Source organism: Lonchura striata, chromosome Z (assembly GCF_046129695.1).
Source record: "Lonchura striata isolate bLonStr1 chromosome Z, bLonStr1.mat, whole genome shotgun sequence".
NCBI lineage: Eukaryota > Metazoa > Chordata > Aves > Passeriformes > Estrildidae > Lonchura > Lonchura striata.
The window spans coordinates 61,278,009-61,291,279 of NC_134642.1; the positions used below are offsets into that span (position 1 = coordinate 61,278,009).

General features: G+C 37.1%; 1 protein-coding gene across 1 annotated transcript in view; it reads left to right on the plus strand.

Annotated features, from left to right (window-relative positions):
- Positions 1–13,271, plus strand: part of SVEP1 (sushi, von Willebrand factor type A, EGF and pentraxin domain containing 1) — a 117,475-nt gene that overhangs the window by 47,284 nt on the left and 56,920 nt on the right. Inside the window, exons 7-16 of the mRNA XM_021525012.3 lie at positions 1,059–1,256; positions 3,611–3,729; positions 4,967–5,096; positions 5,768–5,875; positions 6,101–6,232; positions 7,462–7,656; positions 8,672–8,793; positions 10,379–10,487; positions 12,369–12,557; positions 12,886–13,119. Coding sequence (XP_021380687.2) covers positions 1,059–1,256; positions 3,611–3,729; positions 4,967–5,096; positions 5,768–5,875; positions 6,101–6,232; positions 7,462–7,656; positions 8,672–8,793; positions 10,379–10,487; positions 12,369–12,557; positions 12,886–13,119 — 1,536 coding nt within the window. The remainder of the gene's footprint in view (positions 1–1,058; positions 1,257–3,610; positions 3,730–4,966; positions 5,097–5,767; positions 5,876–6,100; positions 6,233–7,461; positions 7,657–8,671; positions 8,794–10,378; positions 10,488–12,368; positions 12,558–12,885; positions 13,120–13,271) is intronic.

The following is a 13,271-nucleotide window of genomic DNA, read 5'->3' on the forward strand; positions in this document are numbered from 1 at the left end:
AGATCAGTAGAACTTCTCTGTGTAGCTGGGTTAATTTTTTTATTCTCTTGGTGTAAAGACCTGTCTGACTTCTACACTGACAAGTTATAAAGAGTTACAAGTCTTCTCATTGGCTCTGAATAAAGAAGCATTTTTTCTTGTGTGTTTCCCTGTTATCTGTTGTAAGAAACAGTACTGAAAGCATGCAAACTGCATTCATGAGATACCCCTTTTTTGCCCCTTTGTTAATGTCTCCATATTTGAAGTAAAAATAACATTCCTAAAAACAACAGCTTAAGAATGAAACAAAGCTTTAGTGAACCTGTTTAAAAACATGATGGTTTTTTGCTTTGATGCAAATTGTCTTCAAGATTTGTTGTGAACACTGTTAGTAGAATAGTTCGAAACTTCCTTTAAAACCTTTAAGCAACCATCAACCCTCCCTGATTTTACAGAGCTCAGCTGCTTCCTATGGTCACCCTGAGTATTTCCAGCTGTTTTGAACACAGACAAGACCAAGTCCAATTTAATTTGGTTTGGAATGCAGTAGGCAAAATTACGTGTCATTTCCCTAACCTATAAAGAGTTCATGGCAGAGTATCCTTCTTCTTCTCCCTTCTACTTATTTCAAGGTAGAGTATAGAGGATGCAGAAAGCTACAGATACCTCTTCAATTCCATCTCTCCTGCTATGGTTTAGTTTTCATAGAAGCAGGGAAATACAACTGCAAAGCAACCATGAAAGATGAATTTGTAAGGAAAAGAAAAAGAAGGAATAAAAAGGCAAATCTATGGAGTGAGATATAGTGGATCTGCATGAAAATTACCAGATTTTGGTTTCAGCGAAGAGCATGAGCAAGAAAACAGAAGACCTGATAAACTGGCTGCTTTTTACTTCAGTCAGAACCGAAAGTCAAGTAGCAAAGTTTCATCAGGTTGTAATGTTTTGGTGCACTCACACCCTTACAGACTCTGGAAAAGATCATATGTTTTGTGTTCCCACTGACTTTATTTGCAGGTTTTTTGAATGTGTACCTTGCATAAGACAGTTATAAGTCATGTTCTACTGCTGTCTTGCAGAAAAGCGTTGTCCCATCCTCCAGAAACCAGCAGGTGTGACACTTGTCCCTCCCAGCTGTGGGCTGGAGCCTGCCATTTCTGGGACTGTCTGCCAGCTGAGCTGTCCCCAAGGATTCATCTTGTCTCGAGCTAGAGAAGAAATAAGGTGCATTTCATTTGGGAGATGGAGTGCAAACATCCAGGAGGCTCTGTGTAAAGGTAGAGACCAGCACAAAATCATGTCTTTGTATACATGAGTGCAGAATTGAAGGGAAACACATAGCAAATAACTGAGTGAGGACAGGCTTGCAGTGGGGAAAGCACAACTTGAATAGTGTGTAAGAAGTATTGTCTGTACCTTTACAGCTTGTCTCTCAGATCTACTTGTAGTTTGTAATAAAAATGTGGAGTTCAGATATCCCTTGAGTGTGATCATGTAGTGCTCATCATCAAGTTCCTCTCCTGGGCTCCTACTCTCATTTGTTAGGAAGCTGCCTGAGGTAAATTTGAAGTTTCAAAGTAGAGGTGAAAGTTCATAGTTTAAAGATACTCAAAGTGGAATCCACATTTCTAATAAAATAATAATGGTAATACTATCATTACTGTTTTAGCACAAGTTTATGAAAACCCTGTAGTCAGAGCAGAGCTAAAAGGCTGTGTAAGGCCTGGCTGATAGACAGACTATAGAGAAATGTTCATTTTAGCTGTCTTTGAGTGGTTACAGCTGTTGACATGCCCCAAGAAAAAATCCACAAGAGTTAAGGCCAAAATTCACTAACATCAAGTGTATTGGCTGACACAGAGTGTAAGGCTGGGCAGGAGAAGGTGACATGCATTTCAATATGGTCCTGCCACATTTACACACCTCTTCTAGAAGTGCTAGGTTATTTATTCCCTTACACACAAGCATAACTGAACTGGAAAGGATTATAGTAGGATAAAAACAGGAGTTTCTCTGGAAATATGATTTTCACCTCTTCATGAACTATTGTGCTCCGAGAATTATTTCTTTCCCCCAAACTGGGGCCCTTGCCAGCCACTGGATGATGGAACAGTACAGAAAACAGTTACGCCAGTCATCATGCCAGGTCACTACAGAAACTGAAGCTTTTCTCCCCTCTGTACAGGCCTGGAAGATTTTGTCTCTCTCTTTAAACACACTGTTTCCCATTTTGTGATGTACCACATTGTTTTTCTGAATCTCTTGTGTAAACCTGGGCCAAACCACAGTTTTTAATATTTGATAGGATCCCAGCACACTGAAGTGTTTAGATCAAGATAAAATAGCATGGCTTGGGTTCAAGCTGCTAGATATTACCAGTGCATAAACCCCTAATGTAGGAGGCATTGAGAAACTCTGAAGCTTATTCTTTTTGAGTAAAAATGAACAGTTGTATTTCAATTGCTTTCATTCTTGTTATTGTCTTTCTCTGTTTTTCTGCCAACATATTTGGCCAGTTCAAAAGAGCCATTTTCTTTCTGACTTATTTATTCTTAGTCTTTTTATAGGATTTCACTTTTAAGTGGAATTTGCCCCAGCCTGAAGGCTGTGGCCAAGGGAGTGTGAACTATAAGTGGTAGTTATTTATAAGAGTGCATTTCTAATAAAATTTTCATTTGAATGAGTTCAAAGGAAGGCAAAATCACATGTATTTATTGCTTTGCATTCTTAGTTATGTAATTTAATTGCCCGAGTTATGTTTTTACTGGAACTATTTCACAATAAAAATATAAGTGAAATCAGTTCTGAGTTGTTTTAAAGCCTCTTGGGCATTAGATGAGTTCAGAGCCAAATGTATCCTTGTCTTATGATTCTAGAGACCATTTATCAAGCACTACAGCAATAAAATAATGTGACTACAAATGTTTTGGGGGGCCCTGTGCCAGGAAACTGAAGAAGTACTTCAAGTTTGTCAGAGAAACCTCAGGTGTAGATGGTGGTAGTGGTGTTACCCATATTGTACCACCAGTCCTCTGGAACCATCTGTCATTGTCACATGTCACAAGAAGACTCCATTTGTCCTACATGATGCCTTGTAACAGGAGTTTATTAAGCAAATGCTGTCTGAATTCTTGACATTGTTACTTTTAAGTCAGTTCCACAGCATGCTCCAGAGAATTTGAGTCATTATTGTCCTGTTTATATATCTATATCATGTCACAGCTGCATTCAGGTTTTTTTAGTCACTATCAGAAACAAGAGTTCTCATATGTGTCCTGTGTCTGGACAGGGAAAGGATGAAGAAGGAAGGGATGGGTAATAAAAGAAACAAATTTATTCTTATTTATTACTTGGGATTTGGTTCTATGTAGAAACCAGGATATCATTGTGTTTAGTGATAAACAAAAATACAGCAAAAATCAGCCCTTTCCACAGGAGAATTTACTATTCATGTGTGAATCTCTAGGAAAGAATTGCAAAGGGGTAGAGACAGGAAGTTTACAAAAATACTTACATTTCTATTAAAAAGAACACCCCCCCCCCCCAAAAAAAAAAAAAAAAAAAAAGGTGATTATAAGGTTTTACTTCTGTAATACCACATATAAAACCAGATTGTCTTTTTCTGGTTTAGATATTGAAGCACCTCAGATTCACTGCCCAGACAATATTGAGACTGTGACTCTGGAACATCATAACTCTGCTAATATCAGCTGGCAGGTACCAACAGCTAAGGATAACTCTGGTGAAGAGGCAAGTCAAAATCTGTATCTATTTAACTGGAGGCAGTCTGTCTGATTTCAATTAATTTTATGATCCACTAGAATTCCTTTCTTCTGATAAGCAGAAGTAGAAGAAAAATCTCCTAGAAAGTTTGGATCTTGAGAGTTCAGCATTTTCTGTCTTGATTAGAGTTACACAGTCACGGAACACTGCATGGAGAGTTAGTGCATAAAACCTCATATGGTTAATTTATGTGGTCAAAAGAAAGAATGTGTTCTTGTTTATAATATGAAGACAGCTGCTTTAAAAATGAGCACTTAGAATGTGAAGAAGTTTAATAAACTTGTCTCAGGAGGAAGTAAACCAGTTGATTAATCTAAAGGGCTAACAAGTACACACTGTGATAAGTAAAAACTAATTACAGCTTCCTGGGTCAGAAAGAGAAATCTGATTTTCCTGTTCAGGGTTCAGAAATGTGGCCATTGGCTACTATGCATGTCAGGGTGTCTGGAAATGGAGTTACTAGGAAAAATTGGTCCAGAGCTGTTTCATAAAGAGCAACATTCCCTACAGGCTCAGGCATGATCAAGTTATAGCAATTGAATGCTTTATCAGGAGCCAACAGAACAGTGACTCTGTGTGTACTTTTAATGCAGGAGTTTTTGCACTAGGAAACTGAGCTATCCCAGTAAAAGAGATTTAAGTTCACACTTTATTTTCTGTGGCATAACTATGGTCAGGTACTACAACTCTGGTGACACAGGGTCATTCACTGAAGTGTAGAAGGCAAGTTCCATACTGAAGCATCTGTGGGCTATTGACTTGTACACGTACATAGATTAAAATTGGGCATGTAAGTACTTATGGCCCACAAGTGTCTGCCCCACTCCTCTCCCAGGTCCACTGCCCTTGCAGCTGGAGAACTGGCAGCAGAAAAAACAGGTTCTAAGCTGACATAATATGCCTTCAGCCCCATTTGACAAACAAGGGTCAGTATGGAATTTTCCTAAATGCACAGTGCTGTAATCTGCAACAGGTCAGGGTCAAGATCCTGACTAGGGGAATCTGTGTTGCCATAAGGAAGGCAGACTTAAGGGACATAGAGCACTCTGTTGCGAAGTCTGCCCTCATTACTTTAAAAGGCTATTTGCATTCAGATTGAACAGGCTTGACATTGAAAGATATATTCTGTCCACTTTTTGAAACATTAATATTATTATTAGTAACCAGCTTTGACTTTTAAGTAACTAGTGTTTTCCTAAAACAGGTCTCAGTTCACGTTACTCCAGCTTTCATACCACCATTTCTTCTCCCAATTGGAGAAGTTGACATTACTTATACAGCAATTGATACATCAGGCAATGAAGCAAGATGTACATTCAGTATCAAGGTTATTGGTAAGTGTTGGTAAAAATCACTGGGAAGGCTGTCTATCATGGCTGGAGCCTTCTTATTTGTGCAGAAAGAGACTGTGAGTCACTGTGGCCTTTATGTGTGCAGTTATAAGCCAAGGAATATTGTCATCTCCATAAAGGCTTTGCATCTCCATAAAAGCTTTGCATATGTGCAGTCACTCTTTGCAATGTTCAGTTTGGGGTGTGTTTTATTCTGCTGTTCTTTCTAACTGTTAAGATTTCTTCTCACACTGTTTTAAGTGCATTAATGCATTAAATGCATTATTGCATTGTCAGTCATTGCCTTCATCATAAATCTCTATTTAATTATTGAAAGACTCCAACAAGTTTCCAAAGTTCACACATATTGCACTGATGGAAATCATTATTCAAGTGATTTCAATAATTCTCGCAGACAATTGTATAATTCAGGTATCCTGCAGCTAGTCCAAGTTTTGCTCTGGAGAAGACAAATACTACAGAAACCATGAGTTCAGCAGAATCATTACTCTTATCCATTCACTGAGCACCTTCCAATTGCAGCAGCTTCCAAGTGTGCACCTTTGCTGTATCTTCTGATATGAAATTAAAGTTGCTGTTCTGGTTATAGATGCTATTTGAGTGTGACAGCAGCTCTGCAAGCTAATGTCATGCCATCCTTTCAAATTCTGCAGATGCAGAACCCCCTGTAGTTGACAGATGCAGATCTCCACCACCCATGCAAGCAGCAGAGAATGACTACACAGCAACATGGGAAGAACCAGAATTTTCAGACAATTCAGGTGAGATAGCATTCCCCAGAACATACATGAGACAGTAGAAGGCTAGAGAACTCCACCTGTTCACCCTTGATCCCTTGGAGTTTGAGATTTGCAGAGGTTTATTTTACTTAGTTATTTTTAAATTATTTGGAAGATTTGCTGCCATTTCCTTTTCCATTTTTCAAGGTTGGGTATGAGCAACACTTTTTCTTATTGATGCTTTAGGTTATCTTTTAACTCTTCTAGGTGGTCCACTGACCATCACTAGGAGTCATGCACCTGGAGACCTCTTCCCCAAAGGAGAGACAACAGTCCAGTACACAGCTGTGGATCCTTCTGGCAACAACAGGACATGTGAGATACACATTGTCATCAAAGGTGTGTTGTCTTCAAATTCTGGCCAAGACCTAGCATTGTTTTAACTAATATCATAAAGGATGCAAGATTGCTCCACCTCCTCATTTAGTTATTCCCATTTTATATTGAGGTAACTTGAAGGCAGTCAAAATATTTGCTAGTACCAACAAATAAATTGTCTAAAACTGAATCAGCACAGCAGCGAATTTGGTACTGTACATCAGAATTATTTACAAAAGCATTGAAATTATGATTCATTAAGCAGTAAAACTTAGAGTTTTTGCAATACCATGAAAAATGTATTAATAGGTGTTACTCAAATCTTGCTTCAAATCTGTAGTTAAAAGGAATTTTCTGCCATTTTTTCTCTAATTATGTGGAAATACTGCAGTAGATAATAAAACACTCTTTAGATTTTGGAATATGCCCTGTACCTATAGATACACTACTGCATTTTGTTTATTGCATAGACATCACTTCCCCACAGTTTACTTTCTCAATAAAAATAAAAAAAATAATTTTGCCGATCAATTATTAAGAATGAAAAATCTACTTCACATCCACTTTCTAGTTTCTATGTATCAGCTGGACATGTATTTAAAAATATCTTTTAGTGAAGAAAGAATTTAAAATCATGCAGACTGGAATTTTGGTTATGGCTTTCAGGACAGGTAATGCAAATGAACGTTCTAGTCTCTGATTTGCTCTAAATCTCAGCAAGAACCAGCCAGTGCTTAAAACAGGCATTGTTTCAAGGTCTATACCATCTCAGACTTTTTGTGGTTCAATGTTTGTGACATAGTATTTACAGACATTCACAACTTCCTTCACAACTGGCCTGAAAAATGAATCATAACTGAGGTCATGATGTTATCCTAAGATGATTACAATTAATTCGTATGTTGTTGTGAGGGTCCAGAATGGGTAGTGTTTAGTTTCAGAATTCAAGATGTAATATAGTTTACTAGACTTCATTGTATAAAGTTTGTATGAAAATTTAGATTGATGGTTTACATTATTTTAGTAAATAGTTTTTCATATGTCATGTTTCTGATTTTCTGATTGCAATAGCAGAATTTGAGAATTGTTTAGCAATAGCCTGATCCTGACTTTATGGATATAGCAAATAATGCTTCCACAAACTTCAAGTCAATACTAGGTACTTCTGAAAATCCTATCAGTGCTGTTTTCATGCAAGATCACTTATTTTACCATACTAATCAAGATACAAATCTTTGTATTTCTCACAGGTTCTCCCTGTGATGTTTCATTTGAGCCTGTGAATGGTGATTTTGTATGCACATCAGATGAAGCAGGAGTTAATTGCACATTGCACTGTGCAGAGGGTTACAGCTTTTCAGAAGGATCAAGTGAAAACTACTATTGTGCATATGATGATGGCCTCTGGAAGCCACCTTTTTCCCCAGAGTGGCCTAGCTGCTCTTGTAAGTCTTACAGTTACTAAAATAGATCTGCAACTCATGAAACACTAAATTTAATGAGAAAGCAAATGAAAATATTTTAGAAAATCTGACTTCTATTTATTTATAACAAATATGCTCTGTCCTCTGCCTCTGAATTGTTACAAAGATGGTGAAAAAATGCTTGGAAGTTTGTAAATATGTTTTTCAGAAGCTGTCTAAATCACAAAAATAGCAGTGAATTTCAATTCCGGAATCACAAAATAGCAAAGATGGCAAAGCAAACAGGTTAATTGAAACAGTTTGCTAACAAACATGATCAGTATCTTTTTAATAGGAATATAACAGTCTTTGCAACTTACAGATTGAAATGTGTGGTTTCTGTTGTGCTTACGTATCTAATGACCACCAGGTTAGAAGAGCTTATGTGTTCTCTTTGAGAATGATACATGCAAAACTTCAGTGGTGGAATTTTGCAAGTTTAGTGACATTTTTATAATAAATGTATTAGAACTACATTTGAAGCCAGTATAGATACCATGTTGGATCCACTTCCATCAGAGTCAATTTCTTAGTTTCAGCCATAAAAGATTGATGTTTCAGCTATGAACAAACTAGAGTTATATTTCAGAGCTGCCAAATCAAAATCCGTAACTTAGACACTTAAGAACTTTGTTTGATTTCTGGATGAGAATTTTTATATTTAGTCTAGGAGCATTAGTAATAAGACTTTGGTACTTATTGCTTTCCTCTCAGAAGTTAGCATGGAGTTTAGCTGACAGTTCACAGGTTTCTTCCATTAAGAAAGCTGAAGTAGAAAAGTTACCTGGGTTTTAATTTCTTTTAACTTTTCTAGTAAATTTCATACCTGCCAAAAGGCCATACATATCATTTGCTGAGATGTAAGTGATCCATTTGGATTGCTGATTCAAATACTCTACTTGCCTTCTTGTATTTCAGTTTTAGCCTAAATTGTCTTGATTTTAGTCTGAAACTCTTGCACTGATCAGTAAAAATTTATTTCTCCAACATATTTCAGTAAATCGCTTTGCAAATCATGGATTCAAATCCTTTGAAATGCTCTACAAAGCAACACGATGTGATGACAACGATCTTCTAAACAGCTTTACTGATGCATTTCAGAGTGCACTTGGTAAAATGGTAGGTTAGTAAATACTCCTTCCCCTTTGCATACTTCTTGAAAAATATTGTTACTTTTTCCAAATAACTAATTTTCTACAAGAAAATTGACAGTAGAAGCCTGTAAGTTAAATCTGAGCTTTTTCAGAGGGTGACAATTTATTTTTAATAATAAGGATGATTCACTGACATTTTAATGTAATTCAGTTTGGTCTCCAATGTGGACTTGTACAGAACAGAATTTATGCAAGTAACCAAGATTTTCAGTAAGCTTCCAAAGAGAACCAGTGTAGTTTTGGAACCCCAAATCAATTGTCCCCTCAGTGCTGTTTTTCAAAGTCAGATGTAATAATAAAATAAATGCATTTTATATAGAATATGTGTAATATATAACCAAATAGTATGAATTAACACACATATGTAGAAATGGATATATTCCACATTTGGTGTGTATATCCAGGCACTTAAATCCAGTAGCAGTGATCTGTTCAGGTTTCATGAGTTTCTGAGTTCTCACTCTTATCATTAAGAACTGCACAATACTGAATTTGAAGAGGTTCTTTCTTCTCTGCCGTGGCTCTTGCTCTCCACTTCAATAGCACAATCTCCCCTGTTAATCCAGAAACCTCTCCTCATCTGAAAAGTAGAACCAGCAGAATGTTGAGTTCTGATCCCAGGAATGGATGTCCAGACCTAGTGCAATATCATTTTTCCAGTAGAAAATCTGGGCAACTACATGTGTTTTTGCAGAACACAGCCCAGTTCTATTAACTAAAAAACATTGTTAGCACATACAAATAATGGGCAAACTCCTGCAACTTTGGAATATATGTCAGTAACACTTGTCAAATGGCTGAAAACTTAAGTGACAAGTCAGGCAATGTCTAATACTTGGACATAAATGTCTGTTACTCTCTTGCCCTGATTTGGGTTTGGGTTTGTTCTTTCCAGTAGAGAAATCTTGACTGGCTTTATTTCTCTTTCTTTCCCTGGTACCACCAGGTTCCAGTGCTTGGACTGTTCCTATTGGCAAGAAAAATATAATAAGAAAAAATGGTAGTGACCTTTCCAAGCATTTACATCAAAATGCAACAGTCTTGGAAAACATTCAGAAAGGCTGTTTTGGCTATGCTTATTCCTATTCCAAAGAATTTGAAGTAAGGCTTGAAAGCTAGAAAAAAGTGACAGCATTGTTTTAAATCTGACAGAATTACAAGTAACATAGCTGAAAAAAAAACAGGTGCTTTATAAATATGAGTTCTCCAGTCCTCTTTAGCAGGGAGAAAAATGCCTGAATTTATTTCAGTATTCTTAGATTTTGCATGCAAGTGTGATTAATTGTAAGAATAATTAATTGACATCTCTTTAAGAAAAAAGATGTATAATGAAGAGATTATACTCATGCAAGTTGTTTTCTTATTTCCAAGCTGTATCAATAAAACATAGTCTTCTGGCAGACCTTGCAGTGTTATAAGAGACATGAAAGGAGAAGCCTAGTGTCACTGGCAGAACCAGTACTTTGTGTTGCAATTAGATGTTTTTATAAGTCAGGGGAGAGGGCTATGTGGTTTTAAGTTTTTAAACTTATTCTTCTTTATCTTGAAAGGTCCCATCATTCTGTAATGATGTTGATGATATTGACTGCAGATTGGAAGATCAGACACAGAAACACTGCTTGGAATTTAATTATGATTACGAAAATGGATTTGCCATTGGTAATTATTGATTTCATAGGTTCTTAGCCATCCAGGTTTAAAGCAGCATGATTCCTGCCACAATGTCTTTAGTGAGATTTTTTTTTTTTAAGTAATAACTGTGGTACTCATAAGATAATAAACAATTACATAAAGGGTTTAATAAAAATATTGTGGAACTCTTTGATGTATTTTATCAATACTGCTTCCTATATAGTGTGGAGTAGAATTTCCTGGGATGCCTTATGGTGGGGAGGGAAAAAAAGCACACACACACAGAGCCTGAGAAACCTGCTTGGTTAGACTAGAAAAAAGGGACTTCTTGAAAACATACAGTTTAAAACCAAAATACTGAAAAGCTACAATAAATAGATTTGGAAGTTGTTAAGAAAATGAGGAGCATCTGTGATGCCAGTTCAGATCTCCACAGAATCCTCATTGTGTAAAGCTATAAGTGCTTAAGTTGGCCTATTTGCCATGAAAATACTTTGGCATGCAAGGGTAAATTTTGTACCATGACTGTGGCTATATCAGAGTGAAAGCCATAACCACCCTACTGGTTGTTCCCACTTTGGTTTATCCCAAAGTAAGTAAGCTGTCATTTTCAGTCAGTTTTTGAACAGCTTAGTGTCCATGTTGTACTGCTGTTATTCTTGGCCTTTCTGAGTCCCATATGGGTGCTGAGAGCAGAAAGGCTGAAAGTGGATAGCTTACATTACCTATCTTAGCAGGAGGAATTTTGGCAGATCCGTATCAGAATTTGTCATAGCATTGTGTCTCTTTCACAAGTTTATAGTGGAGTTACTTGGTAGAACTTCCTGCTTATACTCACCTTTTATAATGCTTCACTCTGAGTATTTTTTGTATTCAGACATGGGGCAGGTCTGGATGTTCACTCTGCAGTTGTCATCAGGGTTAAGAATGAATGCTGATGACAGCTGGAACTAATCTTTAAAGGCATGTGGAAAAAAACAATTACAGACATGGAACGTAGCATCCTATTCTCTTCTGGTTCATGTCAACCTCTTACCAGAATAACCTTGTAGCTGTTTTTCAGGAGTTTCTCATAATTTTACAATGTGGAAGCAGCAGAGAACTCTCCTCAAGGCATAAGTGACAGCCGTTTAGAAAATTAGTTGTGAAACACACAATATTAAACTGTGGGGTTAACTTGTCCTAGTTACCACTGCAAATAATACATAATCTTGGTGATGCTAACAGATAATTGGCAGATATTTTTTTCCTATCTTCATGGTTTTTTAAAAAATCTAGATCAATGAAATAGACCACATCCTCTAGACTGAGTAATCATGAAAAAGTAGATTATGTACAGAAAAAAATTTTATTGAAATCATGTTAGAGTGATGAAGGACATTAGACAGGGCTGAATTTGACTCACTGTGTGTAATAAGACATGCCTGTCAGGGGGTATTTCACAGAGAGGGTGATGCCTTTTCTGAGAGTCCAGACAATGTTAGAACTATTCAGAGTTCTTAGAAGAAGATGCAATGGAGACCTGGCACAGGCTATGCTGTCAGTAAGTAGGCAAGAAGTGGAATCAAAGACAATATGGAATTGAAGAAGTTGCTGGCAGGTGAGCGTGCAGGGGAGGGTTCATGAAAGACAGTGGAATAAAAAGAATTGCAACATGTGACTTTTATAACTGCTTCTTTAAAGCTTTGACTAATTTCACCAGACTCAGGACCTCTAGGCTATCAGTCAGGAGTAAGATTTTTCATTAGTAAAAATGTGGGTACAGTGGCCACTTGTACAGAGTCAAAGCCAACACATGTCATCTGAAGCTTCAAACATGATATTGGAGTTGTGTTTTAGAAATAAATAAGAGTACCTATTTTCCACATGACATTGCTTTTCTTTTGTTTTTTTATTAATGTCCCACAGGACCTGCTGGCTGGGGAACAGCAAATCACCTGGATTATTCCTATGGTGATTTTGTTGATGCAGTACAAGGAGAAGACTTATCCAAACATCTCTCTGCCTCTGTAAAAGCAGCACCTGCTCGGGTCAAAAGGCATAAACTGAATGTTCCAATGACTGACCAAAAAATCAAGTTAATATTTAACATCACAGGTGAGACAAAACAAAATACTGAACTTCTCTGCTTCCTTCTTTTTAAAAATTGTGTCTCTAATACATTCAGTAAAACTTCTTCAGCTCACAGAAGCCTAGTGAAGATGTAGATTGCAATTCTCTGGACCCATTCATAGCCCCATTTCATCAGAGACTTTATTCTTGAGGGAAAGATCACCTCATTTTCATGGAGAGCTTTGTGCACATGGCCTCCTTTTCACTTTCCATTGACAAGCTTTAGTGTTGCACTCTTGATAAATTCCAGAGTATGCTGGACGTGCTGACTGCAAAATTTGTGTGTTTTTTGTGTTTGCTGTTTCTATTCCAGCTAGCGTGCCACTGCCTGATGAAAGGAATGATACAGTGGAACTGGAAAACCAGAGACGGCTCCTTAAAACTCTGGAAACAATCACAAACAGGCTAAATAGAACTCTCAATAAGGAACCTATATATTCTTTTCAGTTTGCATCTGAACTTATTGTAGCTGACACAAACTCGCTGGAGACCCAGAAAGCCTTTCTTTTCTGCAGGCCTGGTTCTGTGCTGAGAGGGAGGATGTGTGGTAAGCCATATAACTTGTTGCTTATGTGTATTTAAAATCCTTTTGCAAAACAAGGTTTTAGAAGATGTTTGCAAGGGCTACGATTTGACACAGTCCAGTGCTTGCGGTCTCCCATAACAATAAACTGAAAAAATGCTTTGCACAGTTTGACT